The 27,463-nt window shown below is 33.1% G+C and overlaps 1 protein-coding gene across 2 annotated transcripts in view; it reads right to left on the reverse strand.

The window, feature by feature from the left end:
- CDH9 (cadherin 9) overlaps nt 1-27,463 on the reverse strand; it is a 131,273-nt gene that overhangs the window by 10,402 nt on the left and 93,408 nt on the right. Inside the window, exons 3-9 of one of the 2 annotated variants that reach the window (XM_032415454.1) lie at nt 24,285-24,579; nt 16,898-17,017; nt 15,624-15,791; nt 13,374-13,561; nt 12,170-12,423; nt 874-1,010; nt 300-421 (exon numbers count right to left, since the gene is read on the reverse strand). In XM_032415454.1, the coding sequence (XP_032271345.1) occupies nt 300-421; nt 874-1,010; nt 12,170-12,423; nt 13,374-13,561; nt 15,624-15,791; nt 16,898-17,017; nt 24,285-24,579 (1,284 nt within the window). Of the gene's footprint in view, nt 1-299; nt 422-873; nt 1,011-12,169; nt 12,424-13,373; nt 13,562-15,623; nt 15,792-16,897; nt 17,018-24,284; nt 24,580-27,463 lie in introns of those variants that run through there. The other variant, XM_032415455.1, reaches the window with a different exon arrangement.

Here is a 27,463-nt window from a genome sequence, read left to right on the forward strand (position 1 = left end):
ATATATATATATATATATATATATATATATATATATATATATATATATTCATTATATACCCAGAATATAAATTAAAGTATATATTATCACTCTGCTATTACATCATGGGTTCCATAATAAAAACAACTTCAGAAGTCATCTGTTTAGATCACTGTGAGTGTTTTGGTAAGGGGAGATGAACAGGTGACAAAGAGGATTGACAGGAGTTTGCATAAAAAAGATTTTGTGCAAGTGAATTGATATGTTATCTGCCTTTGTGAAGAGGAAATACTTTTAAAGTTTATAATAATTTTATTTACCTGCCCAGGTTTTGCATTTTCACAAACAAATGTTTCATAGTACATGGCAAATTCCGGAGCATGGTCATTTATATCTAGAATTCTGATGAAGACAGGGATGTGGCTACTTTGTTTTGAGTTATCTGCAACGAGAACATGTGTAAGACTTCAGTCTCATTTACAGAGAAGCGGTGATACCACTCACCCCATTTGTAACTTAGCAACAAATCATTTCTGCGGTATTCACTTTCTCAATTGGATTGCTGATGAATAGCTGAGCTTTCTTACATGGTCCAGATGCAAAGCACGATTAAGAAGAGGAGACTATGATTGAGAATGAAATATTATTTGTAAGACATAATTTTCTCAGACAGATTAATTATTTTTATGAGGTTATATTCTATTTCTCTCCTAGAGTAAGGTGTAAAAGAAAATCAAGTTTAAAAAGTGGATATTTGAGAATCATTACGATACTGTAAGTCTCCAACACACTCTGAGGTTGCTAATGAGAAAGTGACTTCCCTCAAGAAACAGAGTCTACTTAATGCTATTATTTTACCACTTTGGTGTTCAGGTGGATGTATTCCCCACTCACTTATTTCTGTGGCAGTAATGGAGATGTTGTGCCAAGAAGAGGACTCCCGATCAAGGGGTTTCAAAGTGAAAATAGAGCCATTTTCGGAGTGAATGCTAAAAATCCGGTCCATATCAGTATGCCGATCAATAGAGTATCTGGCAGGAAAGAGATTCATGAATCTAGGCGTTAAGATTATTAATTCATCTACTGTTCCTTAATGTTAGAGGCAGTTCAAGCAATGTTCTCCTGAAGTCATGACCAGTAAAATGCCGACAACTTTCACGAATTTTTATTTAATACAATTGTCATTTAGCCAATTTGATATATGCGGCCTTTTCCATCATTACTATTCTATGATTATGTGTCCTTTAGAGTTATTATTTAAGCTCATGAATCCTTGTGGCAACCTTTAAGTGAGTTTTTAATTGTCACTTGATTTACTTAACCTATCATAGACCTGTTGCAGTGCTTTAGACATGTTAAATTTGATAGAGTCAATTGCATTAGATAAACTGAAATTATGCTAAAAAACATAAGAACATGTGTCCACAGAGTCCTTATGACTATAAGTGAATAGAGAGAGGCTGTTGTAAAGTACATTGCTCTTGAACGGCTCTCTATTCAAGGAACATCTCAGCTGAATCAAAGGTTATCCTACAATCTATTCCTCTGACCTTTTGCAGATAAAAATGAAATGACATATTACACAGAGTTTTATGACTTTTTTCATCAAGGCTGGATATGGAAACTGTCACCATAAACTTTGTATCACTCTGTGGTTGGCAAAATAATGCCTCCCCACCTCCCCCAAAGGATGCCCGCCTCCTAATCCCTGAAATTTGGGACTCTGTTACTTTACATGGTAAAAGTAACTGTGCAGATGTGATTAAGGTTAAAGTCATTGAGAAGGGAGATTATCCTTGATCATCTAGATAGCCCTAAACTAATCATATAAACCATTTAAAGTGGAAGAAGAAGGCAGAGATGGGCTCTAGAGAAATGAGATGGGAGAAAAAAAAGAGATTTTAAGTATGAAAAGGACTTGACCTCTCACTGCTGGCTTTGAAGATGGTGGAAAGGGGCCACATGCCAAAGGACACAGGCAGCCTCTAGAAACTCAGAATGAACCTTGAGCTGACAGCAAGAAAATGAGAATTTCAGTCCTACAACTGCAAAGAATTGAAATCTGCTAATAACTTGAATGAGCAAGGAAACAATTTCTGTCCTTCAGTTTCCAGACAGGAATGTGGCCCTGTCCACACAAACCCCTTGACTTTAGCCCCATGAGACTCATCCCAGATCTCTGACCTATAAAACTATAAGATATAAATTTGAGTTGCTTTAAGCACTAAGTTTATGGTAATTTGTTATGACAGCAATGGAAGGCTGCAACATACTCATAAGAAAGATCTTTTAAAAGACTAGCTTATACGTCTGCCTTCGGCTCAGGTCATGGTCCCAGGGTCCTGGGATCGAGCCCCACATCGGGCTCCCCGCTCAGCGGGAAGCCTGCTTCTCTCTCTCCCACTCCCCCTGATTGTGTTCCCTCTCTCGCTGTGTCTCTATCAAATAAATAAATAAAATCTTTAAAAAAAAAAAAAAAAAAAGACTAGCTTATAATAAAATCTTTTAGTTATGTTAGGCCATATTAGGCTATACTAACACTTCACGTCTGTTTGAGATTTCTGCTGCTGAGTATCTAATTAAGCCATAGAGGAAAATAAGTGTTTTTTAAACATTAATGTTCATATGAATTACACTGGGTTCTTGTTAAAAACAGATTCTGATTCAGTAGGTCTGGTGTTGGAGCTGGAATTTTTATTTCTAACAAACATCCTAGGCCAATCGCATGTTGTAAGTCTATGGACAAGGCTCATACAGCAAGGTTATATACCATGGAATAAACTGATTAGAATAAAGACAAAAAAAGGAATACAACTAACAGACTAACCAGCATCTGGTGTAGTTCTCATTTTTCTAGGTATCTTATTAAAGTCACTTAGCAAATTAACTCCTTTTTGATCTGGTGAATTAGGAAATTGCAACTCCCATTATAAATGTAATATATTCACTATCAGGCACTGACTTGGACAAACATAAGTAATAGATATTGAGCAGCCAGTGTTCTAAACATGGTGAAACATTTGTAATTTTAAAAATATTGGATAAAAATCTATTTATCTAAATTCTGTGATTTTTTTCTTTGTTTACCTTGGTTGTTTTAATGAAGAACCCACGACTTAGTCTATTGCTATAACTATATTAAAATTAAGAGATCCATTAGTAAACTCAGACTTCCAAAATAACTGTAATAACTTAACATCATGGGGTTTGCCTAATTTATTTTCTGCTAAACTTTATCAAATGAGTTTCTCAGACTGACAGATATTATTTCAAAGTGAGTATTTGACCATGTGTGTGGGGGAATATATATATATATATACTGGATTTTTTAAAAAGATTTTATTTACTTATTTATTTGACAGAGAGAGGGAACACAAGCAGGGAGAGTGGGAAAGGGAGAAGCAGACTCCCTGCTGAGCAGGGAGCCCCACGCAGGGCTCGATCCCAGGACCCTGGGACCATGACCTGAGCCGAAGGCAGAGGCTTAACTGACTGAGCCACCCAGGCGCCCTTATATACTGGATTTCATCTCAAATGTGGAATAACTGAAAGCTTTATGTAGTTGGTTTTAGGTTCCTTTCTGTACCTCGTCTCAAAATACAAAACCAGCCCAGTCACCTTCTTGTCCTTTGGAAGGGTTGTGCAATGGGCAGTTAGAGCCACAGGAAAATGGTAGTATCTTCTCACTTTTTCAGTAATCATAATTATCATTTTCCTACATGGTGTTATGAAAAAAATTGGGGAGATTTTTGATATATGGTCAAATTATGGATTACATGATATATGGTCACTGCCAAAGAGTAGTTATACTTGTGGTGTGGGAACTCCTAAAGAGGTAGAGGATAACTGGACACAGATACAAAAATAAATACATAAAATACATAATGGGGTATATGTATATCTCCTAGGAGCAAAAGTTATATCAGGTTTTAACCAATAATTCATTGTCAGACAAGGATCTGAGGTAGATCTTATTTTTTAAAAAACTATTAATGTACTAAAATTGAGGATGGCAGTCATATTAAATTTTCTCTTTTTAATCTCTATTGCTTAATAAATGCTAAAATGGAAAAAGAAATACAAAGCTTCCTATCTCTAGGTGTCAAGCCTCCTATAATTTAGTTCCTAATGTGGGCTAAGAAAGTCAGTAGAACATTTTTAAATGTTCTATTTTACTTAAATACTTAAATACTTACACCAAATTCTGCTAATGAATAAAACAAACCTAAAATGAACACAAAGAAAGCAGTGTAAAAAATATAACTCAACCACAAATATGAATTGAGTGGAATTCAATTTATAATATTTGCCTGAATATATTTCTTTCTACTATTGGAAAAGTCAATAGCTAGCCATTATCTGCTTATGGCTAAACAGACATTGGACTTTTTACCTACTGCTAGCATTGAAGATCAAAATAAAAAATAAAAATCCTTTGTGCTCCTTGCTGCTTGCCCTAGAGATTAGCATGGGGCTTTCTATGATTGAGGAATAGCTAACAATTCTAACATTATGCAAGTCCAGCTTTGACGTACTTGGAGCTTATGTGGGATCAGAGTAAGTTTCTGTCTATCCTACTCACAGATTCAATCTTGAAAGGTACTATTTTCCAAGTTAAGAATTCATGGTGGAGAACCACTTTGACAATGTAGACATAGTTCACTTTAACACTAACACTGCACACTTCCAGGTATATATTCAGAAATTTGCCCTCGTGCAAATGATGTCTCACAATTTGTCAAAGCCCAGAGATCATTTTCTTTCATTCAGCAGCAAATACTTTATTTTCAACACAGAATGGGACATTCTCGTTTACCTATTAATAATAAATATACCAGAAAGAGCTTGATAAACAACACAGGACAAAGCCATCTCTATGTTCCAGCAGATGGCCTATTAAAACAACACTATTTTATTCATCTCCTTACATTTAATTTTGAGCAATAAGTTAAAAAAAAAAAGTCCACTGGCATAACTTTTTATTTGAATCAGGATCTGCAGAAACAGCAAATAAGTGAAAAAGAGCACAAGAGAACTGAGCCTGAGGAAGCTGAACTCTGCTTCAGTTTGTTTGCTTTTCATTTTTCATGTTCTACCATTAAGAATCCAACACATATCACATCCCTGTATTTTCATCTATCACAATAAAACACCAGATTACAAATTACAAACACCGGAACAAATCAGTAGTATGCAGAAATGTGTCAAGCATAGTACTCCTCTTTACTGCATTCCAGGTACATCTTCCACCGACTACGTCAATATAATTAGGCTCTAAGTTTGCTCTTTTCCTTTCCAGCTACTGCATTCCAGAAATGTGTTTTCTATCTATGAACCATGAAACTTTCATTGCCCTTCAAAAAGAGAATGTGGCTATGCAGTACTTGAGCCAATAGTTTAAATCTTTTTTTTTTTCCAATATTAATGACATTGTTTTTAAATAATCATGATTTTTAAATAAATGAATATTATTTTACTCTCTGTAATAAAATCAAGCAAGTATTAGAGAAACACTGAGAGACACACACACATGCACACATCCAGTTATTCACTCATTTCAGCTTAGGGTGGAATCATGTACATTTTATTGAAGCATAACTAAAAAAGCATTTCTTTCCAGCAAGTTTGTTGTGTACTTACTTCTCAGTTTGACTGCAGTAGAAAAGATCTCTTCTAAAATTTGTTGAACTTTAAATATGTTGAGCATAAAATAGGTGTGAAATGAGACAACATGTTCTTTCAGAACCTATAAAGCTATCATCAACCCTATAACTTGGGAAATCCGTGATCACTAATGAGGTGAAGCAGAGCTGACAACAGCTGCTAATTGTAATCATAATCTCATGTTGCAAGCGGCAGATGTATTTCAGAAAATATATTTGATGAACAGATTTACTGGTGGGTGGGAAATAGTTCCTAAGATTTCCCTGGAAAATATTTCTCCATGATGCTTATCATAGCCCATTTCTGCTCCAAGGATCAGTCCTCCTAAATTCTATAGGAGCAAACAAAAGAGTCACATATTACAATGTTGTCTCCTTGTTGACTTATTGCTAGTTTCTCCCAGTGTAATAAGATATCTAAAGATGTTGGGTTTTTTTTTTTTTTTTTGGCATATATCTTTATGCAAACAGGAACCAGCCTATATACTATATTTTCAGGCATGGCCTTATTTGTTGACAGAGTTGGCAGTATGATTTTAGAGACATAATTTGGGATAAATTTGTTTGTTTCAGTATTTTTCTTCTCTTTGTCATTTCTGGGATTTTATATGTAAAACCACTGTTCATTATTTCTTTATACTTGAGTACCCTATTAAACACAAATATTTTTGAGAGAACTATGAACTTAAAAATTTATCAGCCACTTTTATATACTACTGAGCAAGGTTGCAAATTTTACTATCAGTATTTGACCTAGAAATTTTACTCCTAAAATTGTATCCTGAGGAAATTCCAGATATAGGAAAGGATATATTTATATAGGTTGGGTAGATTATTTATCGATATCTATTTCTGTATCTGTATCTATATCAATTTACATCGATATCTAATCCATATATATAGGATATATATAGATTGATAGACTGTTTGCAACTAAATTTCCAGCAATCATGTTTCACCTACATGATAGTGTGTTATTTATACAATAGAAGTTTATTGAGAAGTTTAATGGCATTATCAAACATTCACAATTAATAAAAATACATAAATCTATATGTATATTATAATGATCTCTACTTACTAAAGTTAGGTGATTGATAAGTGGAAAGTTTCAATACCTGATAAAAATAGAATAAAATACCACTGAAGTATCTATTGAGAGGAGAATTTTATAGATGTCTTCTTCACTACAAAATTACCTGTGCAAGAGTGACTAAATTATATAATTAAAACATGTTTAAAATGACATATCGAATGTCCTTTTTTAGCAACTATAGAATAACAAGGGATGGATTTACCAGCCCCCCCCCAACACACATACACACACACATACACACACACACACACAACCCACTAACACTAAATGAAATATATGAAACTAAATGAAAATTATTTTTGAAGGATTATACACCAGAGAACAATGACAATAATCCCAGAGAAAAGGAAAAGATATGATGTGATCTTCTTGTTTGCTGCCTCGGAGAGGTTCCAAAGAAGAATATAGGAAGTGCAAGCCCAGATGGAGTCTGTCCATCCCCTGAGTTCAAGCTGATAGCCCATGTCGAGAACAAAGTGTCTAGAATTTGAAAGGCAGAGTAATTCATGGGAGAGAGCTTCACAAAGAGGGAACTACTGAAATCTGAAGAAAATATTATTCGAGTTTTCAGCTGAGTACTGATCAGAATATGTTTGGGGACAGATAAAGTGAGGCAATAGAAGTAATCAATCACAAGGATTAGGAGAGAGCAAAACTATGAACTGGCACATTGTAGTTCTAGAATAGTTCTAGTTTCCACCAACCAAAGAGAAATTCATAACTCATGGGGCTTTGGTAGACTACTCAGGAAAGTCTTATTTGATTATGGGGCAAGATTAGGTCTAGAAAAAGGGCTGCTGATAAAGCACAAAAGCAAGGTCCAAAAAGATTAAGATGTTGTAAGTAATTTAAACACACATCTGAGGGGTGCCTGGGTGGCTGGGTTAAGCGGTTAAGCCTCTGCCTTTGTCTCAGGCCACGATCCCAGGATCCTGCTCAGCAAGGTGTCTGCTTCTCTTTCTCCCTCTGCCCCTCCTTCTGCCCCTGCTCGTGCGCACTCTCTCTGTCTCCTGCTCTCTCTCTCTCTCTCACTCGTGCTCTCTCTCAAATAAATAAATAAAATCTTTAAAAAACAAAACAAAACACATCTGAATGCAGCTCAAGAGTATTTATGAAAATGCAAAGCTAAAAAGAAAAAAAAAAAGAAAATGCAAAGCTACCTAACACTAAACACAATAAAAGCACAATGTTTTCATCCAATCAAAACTTACAGGCATGCAAAAAACAATAAAATATGACTTCCAGGAAAAATCTGTCAATTGAAAACAACCCAGAAATAACACTTCCAGAAAGGAAATTATAATCTATGAGATGAAAAAAAAATACTCTAGATGGAATTAAAGCAGGTTAGATATTGGGAAAAAAAAAAAAAAAAGATTAGTAAACTTGAAGATGAAGATGAATGGGAACTATTTAGAATGGCTAAGAGGGAAAAAAGAAGACTAAACAAACAGCACCAGCGCACTGTATTGCACATTTAGGAGACCTAGCATAATTATAATTAAATTTCCTTAAAGAGAAGAATATAGGGCAAAAAAATATTAAAGAGACTGGATGAAAAATTTTCCAAGTTTGAGGAAAGCCATGAAGTCACAAATTCAGGAAGCTTTATAAACTTCAAGTACAAAATAGTTGAAGCTTATTATAGAAAGGTATATCATAATCCAATTGCTTAAAACCAGTGACACAATTTAAAAGCATCCCGAGGAACAACTGGCAATGTATGAAGAGAAAAATAAACATTAAGGACAATGCAAAATTTTTGTTGTATTGGTACAAAAAACAACACATCTAAAGCTAGAGGGAAATTTATTTACCACTAAAACACACATATGAGAATAATAGTAGGTCTCAAATCAACGACCTCGGCTTCTGACTCAAGGATGTAGAGAAGAAGAGCAAATGAAACTCAATGTAAGCAGAAAAGAAGAATGAAGATCAGAGCCAAAAAACAAAAAACAAAAAAAAAGAAAAGAAAACAAACTATTGAAAAAGTAATTAAACCTGTTCTTTGAGAAGATCAATCAACTAAAAAGTCTAGTCACACTGGCCAAGAAAAAAATGGCTATCATTACTAGACTACCAAAAGGATAATATGAACATTATGAACAACTTTTGAATTTCATCAACTTTGATGAAATTCAAAAATTCCCTGAAAGATGAAGAAAAAGGAAAAAAAAGCCAAACTTACTACTAAGTAAATAAAATTTGTAGCTGTAACTCATATAAAAAAGATAATACAGTCCGTTGCTTTTAAATTCTACCAAACATTTAAAGAAAAATAATGTCAATTCTATGCAAACTCATCCAAAAAATTAAAAGAGGATCTTATACTTCTGACTGCATTCTGAGACAGTATTACTATGACACAAAACCCAAACAGACACTACATGAAAACAAAACTTTAAAATTATGTCCCAATAAAAATGGGTGCAAAATTATTTTTTAAGCTTTAGTAAACTGAATTCAACAATATATAATTATAGTATAATGTGGCTAAGTGACATTTATCCCAATATTTGAAAACTAAATCAAATAATACATCATTTTACTATATGGCCATCTTAATAGACAAAGAAAGTACCATTTGACAAAATCCAAACTCTATTCCTGATAAAAATGCTTGGAACAAAAGGAATAGAATAAAATTGTCCCTGCAGATGGCATCATACTGAATGATGAAAGACTAAATGATTTCTTCATAAGACAAGGAAGAAGGCAAGGATTTCTGTTCTTATTACTTCTATTTAACATTGTTTTGGAGGTTCTTGCCAGCGCAGTAAAGCAATAAAATGAAGTATAAAAAATGTTTTTTGTAGACATAAAAACCACAAAATACAGCTGAAAAAAATCTCTATGTAAGCAGAGAAAAATATATTATTTTGGGTTAATAGATTCAGTATCATTAGGATGTCATCAATTCTGCCTACATTAATCTACACACTTAACACAACTCAAATCAAAATTCTAACAGAATCTTTTGTAGCAGTTGACATATGAAAATACAAAGGGCCTAGAATTACCAAACAAATTTAGAAAAGAAAAAAAATGATAGATAGTATTTAATTTCAAGATTTTTATAAAGGTACAGAAAACTGTGATTTTTGCAAACATAGATAAATATATAATTGGAACAGAAGAGAGAGTCCAGAGTTAGATCCATATATACATAGGCAATTGAATTTTGACAGTGGTATGAAGGCTATTCAGTGACAAGAATAGTATCTGCAACTCATGGTGCTGGAAACATTGGGGATCCATATACCAAAGAGCAAAATGAGGATGATCCATACCTCATACAATATAAAAGTTAACTTAAAATGAATCACTGATGTAAATATAATACTGAAAACAATAATCTTCTAGAAGAAAACACAGAATAAGAATTTTGGGATCAGGCAGATGTTTTCTATATAAGGCACTAAAAGCTCAATCCATAAATTAAAAGTTAATAAATTAGATTTCATCAAAATTGAGAACATTTGCCTTTTGAAAGTCACTTTATGGGAATGTAAATACAAGCCACTAACTGGGAGTGTTTGAAACAACTCAAAATGTCAACCGATAAGTGAACAGATAAGCAAATTGTGGTATCTCTGTAAAATGGAATACTTTTCAGCAATTGGAGGGATAAACTATTGATGCACATAACAACATGGAAAAATCTGAATATAGTTAGGCTAAGTGAAACAAGTTAGACAAAAGAATAAATACTGTATGATTGAATTTGTACAAATTCAAGAAAACCCAATATAATCTGATCTATATTGAAGAAACCTGATCAGTGTTTGCCTGGGGATTAGGGGATGGGTTTTAGGAAGTTTGGGAGGGAGGCATTAAAAAGTACATGAGCAAACTTTTGGGGGTAAGATATATGTTCATTTTCTTGATTTTGATGATGTTTTAGTGGGTGTATGAATATACAAAAGTTTATCAAATCATACAAATTAAAGTTGTGGAATTTATTGTTGGTCGGTAATACATCAATACATTTGTTAAAAAAGAATTAAAAGGCTGTAATTTTCTAAGCTAACATGTCTATAGTTGGAGCTTATGAAATTCCCTATTGTGGGCAATGGGAAAAATGAAAGGAAACTAGACCAAATTCTGAGGGACAAAAACCATGTTTTGCCCTTTGCATAATTTTGTCCCTGAGGGATCTGCCTTGTATAACTGAAGTCAGTCCAATTAGTCCACAAATGAGGAACATTATATTAATTATCTCTAATTAGTAAACAGGTCATTAAGAAAGCAGACTATGTCTGCCAAAGATTTGGCTATGCATTCAGATCAACGATAGTTTGAATCGTCAGTCTGTTAATTATTTGTACTGTGTCCTTTAACCCTTTGCATCTCAATTTATTCTTTTATAAAATTTGGGTGATAACAATTGTACCGCCTAATAAAGTTGTGGTGAAGCTTAACTGAACTAATAAATATAAATCTCTTTAGACTCTCTAGCTTCAAGCAAGTGCTCAATAAATGGTAACAATTATCTTACAGAAGAAGGGATGGGCAAAATGTTTGACAGTCTCGTGTCATGAATTTAATGCCACAGCTGGACATAGCTACCCGTCTTCACCCACCCATTCTATCCATTCATAACTATATTTGCATTCCTCTTAAGAACCACATGTAGTAGTCACTTAAGATTCCAGCATATTTGAAAGCTCTGAAAACGTTAATACAATATTCAAGCTTTGAGAAAGTATTAACACTATACTTCACAATACCATATTAATTTTAATGTTTGCCATACTCAAATATCATTACTTTCTTTACTAATTCTCTGTTATTATTAGAATATAATCGACATACTGTTTTTTTTCCCAAAATTTTAATAGATGGTATGCCGAGTGACTATTTTTAAAGGAGAAACCAGTATTAACTGTATGTTAACTGACTAGAATTTAAATAAAAATTTGAAAAAACAGTGTAAAAACAAACAAAAAAGGTGTTTCAACATTTTCAAATTACCTCATAATAGTATTTCTAGAACATTTTTTTTCTAATTTATTTGTTTAGATCACTTATTATTTGAACTGTGATTTCTCCAAGAGAGACAATGAGATGGGAATCACAACAGCTAAAGGACTAAAAATCACAGACTCTGAAGCCAGATGGCCTGATTCTCAAACCCAGCTTTGCCACTCACTAATTGTTTGGCAGGTTATTTAAATTCTTAGTAACTTAATCTTATCTGCAGACAGGTATAATAACAGGATCTACCTTGTAAAGTGATGAGTTAAATGCAATAATACATTGAGATCACTTAGAAGGCAGTCCAGCTAAGAGTTTGTGCTATGGAAGTGTTTAGTCTTGTTACTGTACTTGATCATATATAGTACAATGTAATTCTTTTCACACATGCTTATAAATAGTGAGAGGATGATTATTTTTCTGCAAACTTAAAGTTTCACAAAATACTTACTTTATTAAATTGTTCATGGCATCTGGGTCATATGCTGTAACCTGTCCAATGATGCTGCCCTCCTTTACATCTTCATCTACTTCTATCAAGTAAAAAAGTTTACTGAACACAGGAGGCTCATCTATATCTTGCACAGATATTTTGACCACGGCTGTGTCTTTGAAAGGTCCCAGGTGTAGGAATCGTGGATCAGGGTGAGTGTTACTTGCATCCACTCTTAAAGTGTATAGCATTTTGTTTTCAAAATCTAAATTCTGAAGTTAAATAAGAAAAATTAGTATAATATAGCAGACATGACAATGGAAGACAATATTAAACTTTAATAACCACCTCTGTTAATGGTACCAGTAATTGTGGTTAAAAAACTTTCCCAATTATTGCTTTATAGGTATATCAAATAAATTAGTAATTTTTTGTTTTGTCTTATGCTTATTCATACAGGGTAACTGAATATAATGATATGCACACTAAGATCAAGTCCCACTTGATAATGCATTTCACATTTTGATGGCCACAGGCAAAAGTATTATCTAAATGGACATATAAATTATCTATTATTATTATTATTATTAAAGTTATACAAAGTTAAAATCAGAGAAAATATAGAATCAAGTAGAGATTCAGCAAACTATTCATATAAGTTGCTTCCTTTGGTCCAACATTTCTAAAACTGTTATTTTAAAAAGAAAAAAAAAACATATTTCATTAATCTGAACACTGTGGAAAGCAAGATGTAAATGAAAACAGAAAAATCAGGAAAACAGAACATAATCCACATTTAGCTGGATTATAGTATGTAAAGTTTCATAATGTTTTCCCACATTGCATCCAACATAAAACATGCAGAATCTTCAGGTTTCATCTGCTTGAAGAGGCTAATTTAAATATTTAAAAAGTACATGAAATAAAGTTATGGCTGCATGCCTATTTTGGGGGCCACAGAAAACATAAAACAAGTACCTTTGAGGCTATCTAATTCTAGTTTGATTTTCTACTCTAAGCACAAGCAGTTAAGGTTTTGTATCGCTTTTTAAGTGTCAATGATGAAGATGGTTCACTTATTTGAGATGAAACCACAACCATACCCACTTCTATGAAAGCTGGACAGTGTGGAAAAATAAATCCTAGGCTTTTCTTCCCTTAACTGAAAAGCAAAAATAAACTATAAGCGCTCAATGAAAAAATGAAGACAGCGTAAAGAAACCTGTTTGACAGTTATAATCCCTTCCTGTGTATCCTTGTCAGTGATGATGTCAAACATGTCTGCTCCATCTCCTTCAGCAATGCTGTATTCCATCTCAGCATTTTCCCCCACATCAGGGTCATTGGCTTTTATCCTTCCAAGATGGGTTCCAAGAGGTACAGACTCAGGAGAATTAAATTGATACGTACCTGAAAATTAAATCAGAGATGTTTTGACATTTCATCTTTAGATAACAAAAATCTTTCATTTCCTCTGCCTTTTTTACTTCAATAAATTAATTTTAAATCGGGAGAGTTTTTTTTTTCATATTGAATTGTAATTATAAACTGTCAAAAATATAGGTTTATTAAGTTGGAAAAATAATTTATAAAGGCAGAACACTCTCATTTTGTGAATGAGAAAGACTAAGTTCCAGGAAGATTAAGTGAGTGTTCCAAGGTTATTTAGATACTAGATGGTAGACATGATATTAGAATCCAGAACTTTTGCTCAAGAGGACCAGAAAACTGATTATTTACTATGTATCTAGAGCTTTCACTATTGTCATTATATATTTTTACATATTTTAAATTATTTCAAAAACACGGACTTATTCTTATATCCTAAGTCAGGGATAGAAAACTAAATCCATACACAGAAACTTTCCTTCCTTCCTTTTTTGCTTCTTAATTAATGCCTTTAAGTGGGATATGAATGTTTCTATTTCCTGCAGTTTTCAGTCAATCATTATATTGCACTGTGCTGTCCTTGAAAGGATTTTAATTTGTGACTATTATTCAAGAGACAATAGGAAAAAGTTACAAAAAGAGTTAATGAAAGTTAGAAATGTTTTTAAACATTTAATATGTGCTGAACTCTGTATAAGGCCAAAGGCTCTCAATATTAATTTATTTAATTCTAACACTAGTCCTCATAAGACCAAGGTAGTAGATACATGGTCTTCAGGGATAGGGCGCAAGGAAATCATCCTATGAAATTGAGAAATGCAGGGTGAATAACTAAGTCTTTCTGACATCAAAGTCTATACTCTTTCCAATTTGCTTGGTGATTAAGGACTTCTAAATCCAACTGCCTAGATCGGAATGCTCATCACTGGGCAAGTTAAATTCTCTAACCATTGATTTCTATGTCTATAAGAATAGGGTGATAATGACAGGAATTAGTTTTTTTATGAGAATTACATGAAATTATGTCTTTAGTATGTTTACTCCATGGCTAATTCTTAAATATTTTTATTATTACTGCTATTATAGTTCTAAACCTTTTGCTAAGATTATAATAGATCATGGAATTATAGAGTGGCAAACCATTTGAGAATTCAAGTCATACTCTTTCAGTTTATATTTAAGGAAACTGAGTGTAAAATTTAGATTTATGTTAATTAAACTTATTATTTATATTCTCAGCAAACTTTTTAAAAACATTTATCAGATGTATATATCAAACATCCAAAGTTGAATCATCAAATATTTTAAATTTGACTAGTTTGGAAAATGCTCTAATATATTGGATTCAATATCATAAATTTAAATTTGAGACCCCTTAATTGAATATTTCAAAATAGGGCCCTTTATATTTTTATTCACTGCGGAAAGGAAACATCTGCAGCAAAGGGTTAGAATCTGTTTTTATAGGAACTCATGGCATGCAAAGCATCCATGGTTTAACATACATGCCTAAAATGATGATAACTAAAAAGGTATTGACTAATTTAATCTTTATAAGTAGGTAACAGGTATTAGCAAACTTTAACACGTCTCAGATGCCGTCAGAACTAAGATATACCATAACTCTATGGGCCATTAGGAAGAACAAATGCTGCCAGTTAAACCCAACTTGCACTGATTTTGATACGTTATCTGATTTCAGAGACTTTAAAGCATCTAGTGTGTGTTTTAGGATCAATTGAACATAATTGAACATAATAAAAAAATAAATAAGGGAGTATTATTCTTATATACGGACAAGATAGCTGAGTTCAGACAAGTGACAGACATGGATTTGAAACCAGGCAGTCAGAATTGAGAGTCCACTCTGTGAACCATGCAAGAGATAAGAAAAAGAGTGAGATGATCATAGTGAATATTGGGAAATCAATTTATGGAAATTGTGATATTTTGTCAGGGGGACAGGTTGTGGATTTGCCTTTCTTCATAAACTGATTGTGAAAATACTAGTACAAATATTAGCCTCTGTTTGTAGTGGTGTAGGAGAAGGCTTCGGACATGAGATAAATAAAACCTTCCTTACTCTGGGGAAATCGAGGAGGGTTGTTGTTGACATCCGTCAGAGTGATGTTTACTGTGGTGGTTCCAGAAAGGCCTCCCATCTGGCCGCCCATGTCTTTGGCTTGTATAACCACTTGGTACTGCTCTCTATTTTCTCTGCTCATGTCTGGTAGTGCAGTTTTTATTATGCCTTTTAGAAAAAGTAGACAAATAGTTTACAATTTAATCACTGAGTTTTAAGATTAACCTATGCAAGATCTATTTTACAGAAGTTCATCATAACAAACAGATAAAAAGTTGGTGTACCTAAATGTATGAAATCCATAAACATTAAATTGTAATGGACAGAACAGAAAGAATTCTTCTGTCGGGGTTAAGTAGAGCATGAAATCAGCCATAATACCTTGCTTGCTAAAATGTAACACAGAGGCCGCTAAGGGCAGGGAGGGTTTCAGAGAAGGGCGTAGGCCTTTGGGATACCGAGGCCCGCGTGACCCCTCTGTCGTTGGAATGCGGTGGGGAGTTACCTTCCCCGAAGCTCTCTTAGCCCAAACAGCCGCCCTGTGTTCTAAGAGATGTATGCATTGTCCCCTAGGCTATGTTTAGCAGAACACGCAGATTAGCATATCTTATCTTTCCCATAAATCCTCCGAGTTTCCGTAAGACCCCCTTGTCACACATCACGTGCTTGAGAAGCAGTGATAAGGATTTGTGATTATCCTGAAGGACCAATAAAAGTGGGAGCAAAGAAGAGCAAAGGGTCTTCGTCTCGGAGCGTTGACCCCCTTGCCTTCTCCTCTCTTTCACGGCAAAGTTTGGAGTCATCTTTCATCCATAGGGACAGGGCTTGCTGGCCATTTCCAGCATTCTTCCACAGGCTATTGTACAGGGAACGAGTTTTGCTAAATCAATTTAATTATCTTTTTGATTAAAAAAATTAACTTCATTCAGAAATCTTCAGATTAATAAGCTTGCTTGATTTTGATGATTGTCACATTCTTTAGGTTTTGAGTATTTCCTATGACACATAAAGTGCTAAATCTCTGAAATTTTGTATTTGGTGTCATGAATTTATAATAAAATAATAAATAATAATAAATAACAGTCTCAAAAGCTAACAGTTCAAATAATCTATTTAAATAATATGAAATTTGCTTTTATTTCCGTGGAACACCTGTAGGGAATAAGTGAAAGTGTGATACTGAATCAATAGCTTTTAAACTACAGAAAAATCTATAATTGTGCATCCAGATGTATTACAACATGAGAAAGAGACCAAGTCTTAAATGTTATTACCTGATTCTGGGTCCACTGAAAAATATGGCTGTCCTTGCAATATGCTGTAGACCACTTTGGCACTGTTTCCATAGTTGGCGTCATCTGCATCTGTTGCGGTCACTTGTATAACAGATGTCCCTACGTGAATCCCCACCCAAACACAGACACTTAAATACTTCTAACTTCGAAAACTGTCTTTCTGAAAAATTACCACAAGTCGTGTGGTGTGTTAGGACAATGGTGTATGTTTAAAGAAATTTGTTTAAATGATGTTGCCTCAAAAAAAAAAAAACACACTTATCTTTTTCATTCCTTTCTTTAAATTTAAATATCCCTTAATTTTATGGTTCGAGCTATCTGAAAAAAAATCAGCAACCTATTTTATCGTAAAAATGAACATAATGAGACAAACGCACTGCATTTTTTTGATCAACAATATTGAAAGGAACAATTTTTCACTGAATACAATGCACATGCAATTTTCAATTAATGCATTTATTGCTAACTGGAAATGTGTATTCAAAGATAAAAGCAGCATTGGTAAGACCCAGGCTGCTTTTTGCTCTGGTAAATTAACTGTATTATTGTAAATAGAATAAAAAATAGAGGGGCCCTATTTTTATAAAAAACAAAATGACATAAATTGACCTGTAATTTTGTGTGTGTTTAAGATATAAATGATTATTAAACATCTGTGTCTCCCTTTAAAATGTAGTTATCAAAGTCATATATGATTATATTTATTGATATGCTACCTATTATTTGCTGCACATAATGAAATCACAGATATTTCCTCCAAAAGTTAAGAACGTATACAGTTCTGTTACATGCAATACTGTAATTTAACACCCCTCTCTGTTTAATTTTATTTTATAAAACGTAAACCATTTTCTTTTAACTTTATCACAAATTATCTTTAAATGACAAAAGAATTTTAAAAGGGCTAGTTTCAGGAGCTTAACATAATGTGGTGTATTAATGGGCTTTTCTGATATTTCACTAATCATTATAAAGATTGAAAGCATGGTTATAAAACTACTATTAACTAAAACCTACTATGTATCCCTTGGGCAAAATGAGTTTGTATGACATTTTCTAGTATACTACATATAATTTTCCAAAGTTTGACTGATTCTTACATAGATTTTAAAATTCCTTAGGACAGGGCAAGTTCCATCTTGGCCCTGTCACCTACTTTAATACCCCATATGTTACACACTCAGAATTTGTCTCATTGACTTGTAGTGAATGTTTCTCAAAATTTGCATGTATATGCTTATGCAAATCCTAAAAATTAATTAATTGTACATTAAGATTAAATTAACAGCTCATTTTCCATCAGTGTATCTGAATACTAACACATGAATTTAGCAGTAGTCTTTTTTATGTTTTTTTCAAAATTAATTAACATATGAGAACTTGAGCTCTTTCTCTTCAGGCCTAGAATTGATACTTGGTACATCCTGTGTGAGGACACACTGTGACTTACTCCATGTATCCTAGGTGTTCTCCTTTGTCATTTAAAAAACACCCACTCACATCCTTGCCAAAGCAAAAATAATAAAGTGATCTCTACCTCCCCATAATAATGTTTAGAAGTTAAACTAAAGTGGTTTTCTGATTTATATTGAATTTTTTATTTAATCTATGTGAACATACGTTAGTTAGAATAAGAATTGTTTTCATAGTTGAGGATTATTTGAAATATGAATTATTCAGTGTAATCAATATGCTAAATGCAAGTAGTTAATTCATCAATTTCATGACATGTATTTTGCTACCAGTTTCATTTTTCTTTTACTGTGAATATCATTTCATAATGAAAACAGGTAAAAATACTCCTCTATACCTTTTGACACTTTTAATAATATACTTTGTTGTTAAATCTGTTTTCTATTGTTTGCTTTTTATTGTGGGTATGTGATCTTAGAATATATACAAAAATACTTGACCTAAAAAAGACAAATAATTTAATCTAAAGAATAAAAATCTTATAATGTGACTAAAATGTTATATACACTCATATAGTACTAGTACTATCCCTTCTTTTAGAATCATGGTAATGATTAGGAATGGTGTTAAACACTGATGACCACTGACAGCATATCATTATGATATTTATAATGGTAGAATGAAAAAAGAGAAGTACCTAATGTGATGGACTTTAAGGAATGGGTAGTTGTATTTATTTCATAGGTTGTATTTTTTTCATAAACTTATTGCACAGTTAATATTTAATAATAAAATTAGAAAGTAGTTACTGTGTTTTTTGTATTGATTTTATAATTGTGTGCTTATAAAGATGGATTAAAAGATTGTGATTTTTATACCCCTCTGAATTTTCTGAAATATTTATAATTTTCATTTGTTCTCAAATAATTTAAAGTAAGTATTTTATTTTTATATTAACAAAGATTAAAAAACTAACTATAGTGAAGCCTGAATGACAAATTTATTATATTTGTTATTTGTAGGCTTTGTCCTGTGTGATGTAAATTCTCCAAAGGCAGAGGCCATGTCTGGTTTTATTCAACAGTTTATCTTTGAAGCCCAACAGAGTTTCTAGCAGAATGTCATAATGAGAATGAACATTTACAGAATGCTTAAGGTAGACTAGGCAGAATATTCAGCCTTTAATTTACATGAGTACTTTATCCTCATGATAAGCATGAGATGAAGGCCTTGAGATATAGAGAGGTTGCTCATGGCCACACATCTAGTAGGTGATAGAGATGGGATTCAACCTAACTAGTCTGAGGAAAGGAGCACCGTTCTAACTACTTCATTAAATGGCTTGTCTGGCATTGTGGCTATGATTAGACACATTATTGAATCCACAGGCAGTGAACCCTAAGAAGGGCTTGGATTAAGTCATAAAGGATTCATTAGTGAGTTCTGTGTGTGATCTGTGAAAACTACAGAGGGATTTCTTGTTGAGGAGATGATGTGGGAGGGGAACTGGATAAGTTTTTGAGAGACCGGTTTGGGGAAATACCCAGTCCGTGAGAAAGTAAACCCTGCAAATTTACACAGTAAAGGATTTTGCTTAGATGAAGATGAATGCATGCAAATATAGAAAAGTGATAGATAATCTTTAATCAAAGTTTAATGAACCCAAAAAGTAAAAAAATATAAAAAGTTGGGATCTACCATAAATATTTAAATCAGTGTATCCCATTTTCCTTCATTATATATCCTTATATATTATCCAGATTATGTGTTCTGATGAGAAGATGCTAATGCATTTCAGATTTCAACAACTGGAGTCATTTGATTTTAACTTTTGAAAAGGAGAGAAGCTTGTGATTCTGAGAAACACAATGGAATATGGCATATGGTTTTGACAGAAAGAAGCACGGGCAGAGGGATAAAACAAGGAGAGGAGTTGTTGAGAGAGAAAAAGAAGAGACAATTAAGACAAAAATAAACAGGGAAAAGGGGACAGTATGAAGGAGAACATTGGAGGATATTATTGGGGAGAAGGGTAGGATAATAATAAAGAAATTTCATTTTATTTCATAAGACTTTACCTCCAAAGTTAACAGATTTTTTTTTTTTAAGCTCTGGTTTAAATGAAAATCACTAATGAAAATAATATTAAAATTAAATCATTGTACATTACTTAATTTATAGAAGCATTCTTTATTATTTGATTATGTATGGGCTTTAACTCTTAGTATGTAGGTTACCCATAGCTTGAAAAAGTTCCCAAGTATCACCCTTTAGTTTTTCTCTAATTGATGATCTGTGTAGGTAAAAACAGACAATCACAACTATAAAATTATACGGAGTTAATATTAATTTTCCTTTAGAGTTACATGCAACAACAAAAAAAACAATATAATTTCAAAATATAAAATGCATAGACTTTTTATTTAGATATTTTATACACTAATAGATCTAAAATCTTAATGTAAAATGCAGTCACCCCCCTTCCTGTTATTTGGATTTAATTTTATTGAGAAGGGCATTTGAATTAAAAGAATAAAATAAGAAAAGGTGGCGCCTGGGTGGCTCAGTCGTTAAGCGTCTGCCTTCGGCTCAGGTCATGATCCCAGAGTCCTGGGATCGAGCCCCGCATCGGGCTCCCTGGTCTGCGGGAAGCCTGCTTCTCCCTCTCCCACTCCCCCTGCTTGTGTTCTCTCTCTTGCTGTGTATCTCGCTCTGTCAAATAAATAAAATCTTTAAAAAAAAAAAAAAAAAAAAGAATAAAATAAGAAAAATACTATGGGGTAACTAACAGGGTGATGGGCATTAAGGAAGACACGTGATGTGATGAGCACTGGGTGTTATACGCAACTAATGAATCAATGAACACTACATCAAAAACTAATGATGTATTGTATGTTGGCTAATTGAATTTAAATAAAAAAAGAAAAATGCTGCTTTTGAGGAGTTACTAAGACTCTAATAAAATTAGAAGTTTTCCATAATAAGCACAACTATTTTGCAGTGGGGGAAAATACTAAGGTATTAAAATTATCCAGTTTTTCCTGCTTTTATTAACCTTTTTTTTCTTTTTATAACTAGTAAAGTAATAAATAATGTGTTTTGTGGCAAGTCAGTTTAACTCTTTTGGGCTTATTTTTACTTATTTATTAGAAGAAGTGTAATGTGGTGTCTTCCGTGTGTGTGTGTGTTTGCATATACTATGTACATTTATACTAAAAAATAGTCACACATACAAAGTCTATCTGTGGGTCAAATAGGAAGCAATTAATTCGGTGATGTCAATCTTAGTAGTAATAATAACTATCGTCCATAAATAGGATCAAGATTTACCTGTACTTTTTATTTATTATTAAGGTTTTATTTATTTATTTAGTTGAGAGAGAAAGAAAATCTTGAACAGACTCCGAGCTGAGTGCAGAGCCCATCACAGGGCTCCAACCCAGGACCCTGAGATCACGACCTGAACCAAAACCAAGAGTCAAGACCTAAATGCCTAGGCCCCCCAGGTGCCCCAAGATTTATTGGTAGTTTTTAAATCTTCTTTTATTAATATGAAAAGCTGCAACTACAGCAATACAGCTACCAGCTGTATGTTTCTTCTTTTTTCAGTTTTGTTGGAATTGTAGGCACATAGACAGGGCAATTGACAATGACCTAAATTCTCATTTTTAAGGCCTGCGATAACTAGAAATTGTACTGCCCACAATTTAAAGTTTATATAAATGAAATATAGATTGCCTTACAGGAAGGGCTTTTTGGACAAGATAATCTGCAAGCCTTCTTCCATGTATAAACTTATATATTCTGTATTTTATAATGGGTATTGAACGAGTGAAGTCTTTTATTTTTAATAAAATAGTCAAGTGCTTATTCTAGTGCTGATCTTATTACATACTTGATAAATATTAATAAAACCGATATAGAATATATTTGAATTATGTAGATTTTAAACAGCACAAGATAGTATGGGGAAAATACAGGTTATTTGAGTTTCAATATTAATAGTCTGGTAAGTAAATATTCTGATTTTTAAAAAGAGGTAATTTGAAAAATTTAAAAGTTATTCAAATATAAATCAGTTATTAAAATGTGTCATATTCAAATACCTGTCACCCAAATTATACTTTTTATTCCTGTAGGTATATCAAATCTATTTCCAGAAAAATAAATGAAAGTTTTTGTACTATTAAGTGTCAAAATATCTGACAAAATAGGGGTGCCTGGGTGGCTCAGTCAGTTAAGCATCCGACTCTTGGTTTTGGCTCAGGTGATCATCTCAGGGTCATGAGATCGAGCCTAACCCCTCAGTGCAGAGTCTGCTTGGGATTCTTTTCCTCTTCCTCTCTGCTCCTCCCCCTGTTCGCACTCTCTCTCTTCCTCTCTCTCTCTCTCTCTCTCTAATAAATAAGTAAATAAAATCTTTTAAAAAATATCTGGGAAATTAACATACATGCAGAATAAACAATAATGTTTTATAAAGGTTAAAGTGTGTTAACCAGAAAACCAAACTAGTTTAGAATGCTCATCAATAGGAAGTTGAAATGGAGAGTATAATTTTAGATGTACCTTCATCTCAAATATAAGCCCATAAGGAGATCATGATATATATCTACCTTAGCCCACTGGTCGACCCATTACTTTCCATGGAACTATACCGAGCTAGCAGAAATTTTAAAATGTTGAAGAAACCACAACCACTCATATTTCATCCTAGGCTTTCTGATTTCATAGGACTCCTGTCTGATTTGATAACTCCCTTTCATATAATTGGAATGAATACCTGAAAAGGCAGTTGAACTGCACTTTTCTCAGATGGATGAAATTTCAATTGAGGTGAGAGGAAATAACTTCTTTACAAACACCTGGTTTTTCTGGCTAGATGACACACATAGTTAAGAAACATTTTGTATCATTCACTCAGTAAAGGTGGATATGTTTGTTTTTCCTCATAAAGAAACCATTTTAGACTGAAACATGTATTAATTGTAATAATTTCAAGGTTAATCACTGAAAACTGATTTTGAAATAATATTCAACTAAGTAGTATCAAATTTTGAAAATCGGTTGCAGATTTTGGTTATTATAGTAAGTTTATATCACTTCTTTGTTAATATGTTATGGCTTAATAATAATCAGCTCTTATCTCATTAACAAATCCAGACTTACACATGCAGGTAAAAATTGCATAAAAACAGATGGTATTTAAAATTGTAAGCAGCCTTTAAAATGAAACAATTATTTTCAGTTTGCATAATAAACTATTATTCGGTAGTGGAACACAGCTAAAATAACATTAAAAGACTTGGAATATTGTTATTATGCTACCACGTTTTTTGATCTTAATTCAGTTGCTTAATCTTTCAGAATCCTGGGTTCCTAATTAACAGAATGGGGATTTAAAGTTCTATTTCCCATACCTTCCACATAAAGTTGTTTCAATGATCAAATGAGATGATCAAAAGAAATTTGTCAAATGCAAGCATTAGTTGTTATGCAAAATAATGCAAGCAAAACTGTCCAAAACTGTCCAAAACTGCTGACACTCTTTGATATCCCTTTTCTATTTCAGGCGAAAATACATTCAGCTTGACTGCCATTTGAATAGCAGTTGAGTAGAGGTGAAAATGTTGGTTGAAATGAAATGGAATAACTGTTCTCAGTCATCGTATTTTTAGATAATATTTTTAGATACCATTTTAGGTATAAGTTACAACACAGCAGGAATCATTAAAATATATAAAATTGAAAATAATTAGAAGTGACATAGTTAAAACTAAATAGTAGTTTTCAGTTATATATAATTCTTTTTTTTCAATCAACATATTTATTGAGTACCTCAGTTATATATAATTCTTATCTTGAAAGGGGCTACATATGGTAACTGTATGTCCATAATAATCACCTTAGCAAACAAACAAAGATGTTAAGTTTACATGGATTAGCATATACCTACCGACTCCCGACATTTCAGGAACACTGGCAGTGTATAAGTCTTTTGTGAATTTTGGTTCATTGTCATTGATATCATGGATTTTAATAATAAATTCAGATTCAGGTTCCACCTGCCGCCCGGTCTTTCTGTCTATAGCCTTGGCACGAAGAATGTACAGGGATTTTTCTTCTCTGTCTAATTTCTTTGCAGCATGAATATCTCCTGTATTTTCATCTATAACGAATAGACTGCCAGCCCCATCTCCTGTTAATATGTATTTTAAATTTCCATCTCCTTTATCTTGGTCAGTGTGAAGCTTCAGAGAGGCAGAAAAGAAAAGTTCTATAAATACATGCATTGTTATTACAGAAAAAAATTAATTTTGGCACATAGCAATTCATCTCCACATAACATCACTGAAACAATGATTACAATGATTATCTTAATTTTCAGTGTAAGAATACTAAGAATTTCAGTTTTATCATTCTCAAAAATTTTAAATATATTTACACATCATAAGGGGTTAAATTTAAAGTATGATAAAAATGAATATATCTTTTGAAACAAAGTTTTGAATGGTTCAAAGATTTAAACCTCTAGTACATAAACAAGAAAAAAGATCCATAAATATAGAACTTGGGTAGATATACTCCTGAATACATTTAACGTCATTCAACTCAAAGAGATGATGTGAGACATTTTGAACTTTTGATGATAAGTTTAGAATATATACCATAATTGTAAACTGATTTTACCTCCCTTCAGTATGATATTGTTTATAGATTCAGAGGCTCTGTCTTCGGAGAAACCAGAGAGAGAGAATTTTAATTTTAATTTCAAAGATTCTTCTCTATATGACTTTGGGAACGTACACTTTCAAACATGGTGGTCTCATTTTTTTGGAAGTGGACATATCTATAGGCTTATTTAAAATCCCAAGTGGTATTAAAAACACAGGGCTTTTCCACTGGCCATATATATATTTTCTTTTTCATAAATTATCTTTCTTCTTCTGATACATAATGATCTTAAAAGTAGACTTCTTATGTAGAAGGCTGTCCGCCGAGTACTTAAAACAGACAAATAGATCATGTATTCACAGAAATTTAGGAATTGGAAAAAATCTTAACATTTTTTCAAATCTAACACTATTCTGAAACTTGAGTCTTAACTAGCCCATCCCTGCTTTGTTGTCTTCCATCATATACTTCACAATTCCCATTACATCCTGGCTCCACCTATTTCTTTGATGTCCCATTCCATCTTTGAATTATTTGACTATTTAAATAGTGGTTTTTTTTTTTATTATGGTAGCCAAAATAACAAACTTGGGATTCATATTTTATTCCTCTTTACTTTTAATCCCAATGCTAAAATAATCATTTGCAGTCTTTTCTTCTCTGAAATCTCTTCCCCACTCATCTGTATGTCTCCATCTCTATGGCTATCACTGTGGTTTTGTCTTCCATCATGTCTTATCCGGACCACTGTAGTAATCTCCTAATTGACGTCTGCCTCCCCTATTGCTCTACTCCAAACAATTTTCCATTCTAAAGAAGGTGATTTTTCTACATTAAAAGTCTGGTCATGTTACCTCTTGGCTTAAAAATCTTCAACAAGCTACGGTGCAACAGAAACATGAAATCTTACAAACCTGTGTTAGTTTCATGCAAATTTTTGTGTTATATTGGGCACATTGTGTATGTATTTAATCTAAACCTATTCTATTAAAAGGACATAGTTTTCTTTTAAAAATAATCTTCATTTTTATTATTGTTCTAATTGTTTGGACTCTATCACCTTATTTATACATCTTCCATAATCTCATCCTTGTCTCCAGAGGCATCTCTGCCACCTTTACCCATTTCATTATCATTCTGTACAGACCAATTGTATTATTTTGCTTTGTACTATCTTCTTCATTTTCAGAGGGCCTGTTTCAGCTTTCATACTTGATGTTTGCATTTTTTCCTTTTACCCTTTAATACTCTTCCCCTTCTCTGCTCTGTTTCCTAACTAAATATTTATCATAAACTCATTTAAAATAGGAATGACTTCTCTGAGTTTCTAGATTAGAACAGATATGCCAGCTATGTAATTACAAAGCACATTTCAGTGTCCTATCATGATATTCATCACATTTGGTGAAATTGCTTACCATGCCCACTAAACCGTAAAATCTAAAAGGGAAAGATTGGTATTTTTCTTTTAAATTGCTAAGATTTCATTGAAGATGACATAAAAATGGAAAAGCATTCCATGCTCACAGATTGAAAGAAAAAATATTGTTAAAATGTCTATACTATTCCAAAGCAATCTACACATTTAATGTAATCCCTATCAAAATACCAACAGCATTTTTCACAGAGCTTGAGCAAACAATCCTGAACTTTGTATGGAACCACAAAAGACTCCAATAGCTAAAGCAGCCTTGAAAAAGAAAAGCAAAGCTGGAGGTATCACAATTCCAGATTTTGAATTATATTACAAAGCTGTAGTAATCAAAACAATATGGTACTGGCACAAAAATAGACACATATATCAATGGAACAAAATAGAAAAACCAGAAATGAACACGCAACTATATGGTCAATTAATCTTCAACTAAGCAGTCAAGAATATCCAATGGGAAAAAGACAGTCTCTTCAATAAATGGTGTTGAGAAAACTGGACAGCAACATGCAGAAGAATGAAACTGGACGACTTTCTTACACCATACATAAAGCTTAATTCAAAATGGATGAAAAACCTAAAACCATAAAAATCCTAGAGGAGAACACAGGCAGTAACTTCTTTGATGTTGGCCGTAGCAGCTTCTTACCAGATATGTCTCCTGAGGCAAGGGAAACAAAAGCAAAAGTAAACTACTGGGACTTCATCAAACTAAAAAGCTTCAGCATGGTGAAGGAAACAATCAGTAAAACTAAAAGCAACCATCAAAAAACACGAAATCTTGCCATTTGCAATGACGTGGATGGAACCAGAGGGTATTATGCTAAGCGAAATAAGTCAATCAGAAAAAGACAAGTATCATATGATCTCTCTGCTATGAGGAATTCTTAATCTCAGGAAACAAACTGAGGGTTGCTGGAGTGGTGGGGGGTGGGAGGGATGGGATGGCTGGGTGATGGACATTGGGGAGGGTATGTGCTATTGTGAGCGCTGTGAGTTGTGTAAGACTGATGAATCACAGACCTGTA

Source organism: Phoca vitulina, unplaced genomic scaffold (assembly GCF_004348235.1).
Source record: "Phoca vitulina isolate PV1807 unplaced genomic scaffold, GSC_HSeal_1.0 scaffold17, whole genome shotgun sequence".
Classification (NCBI taxonomy): domain Eukaryota; kingdom Metazoa; phylum Chordata; class Mammalia; order Carnivora; family Phocidae; genus Phoca; species Phoca vitulina.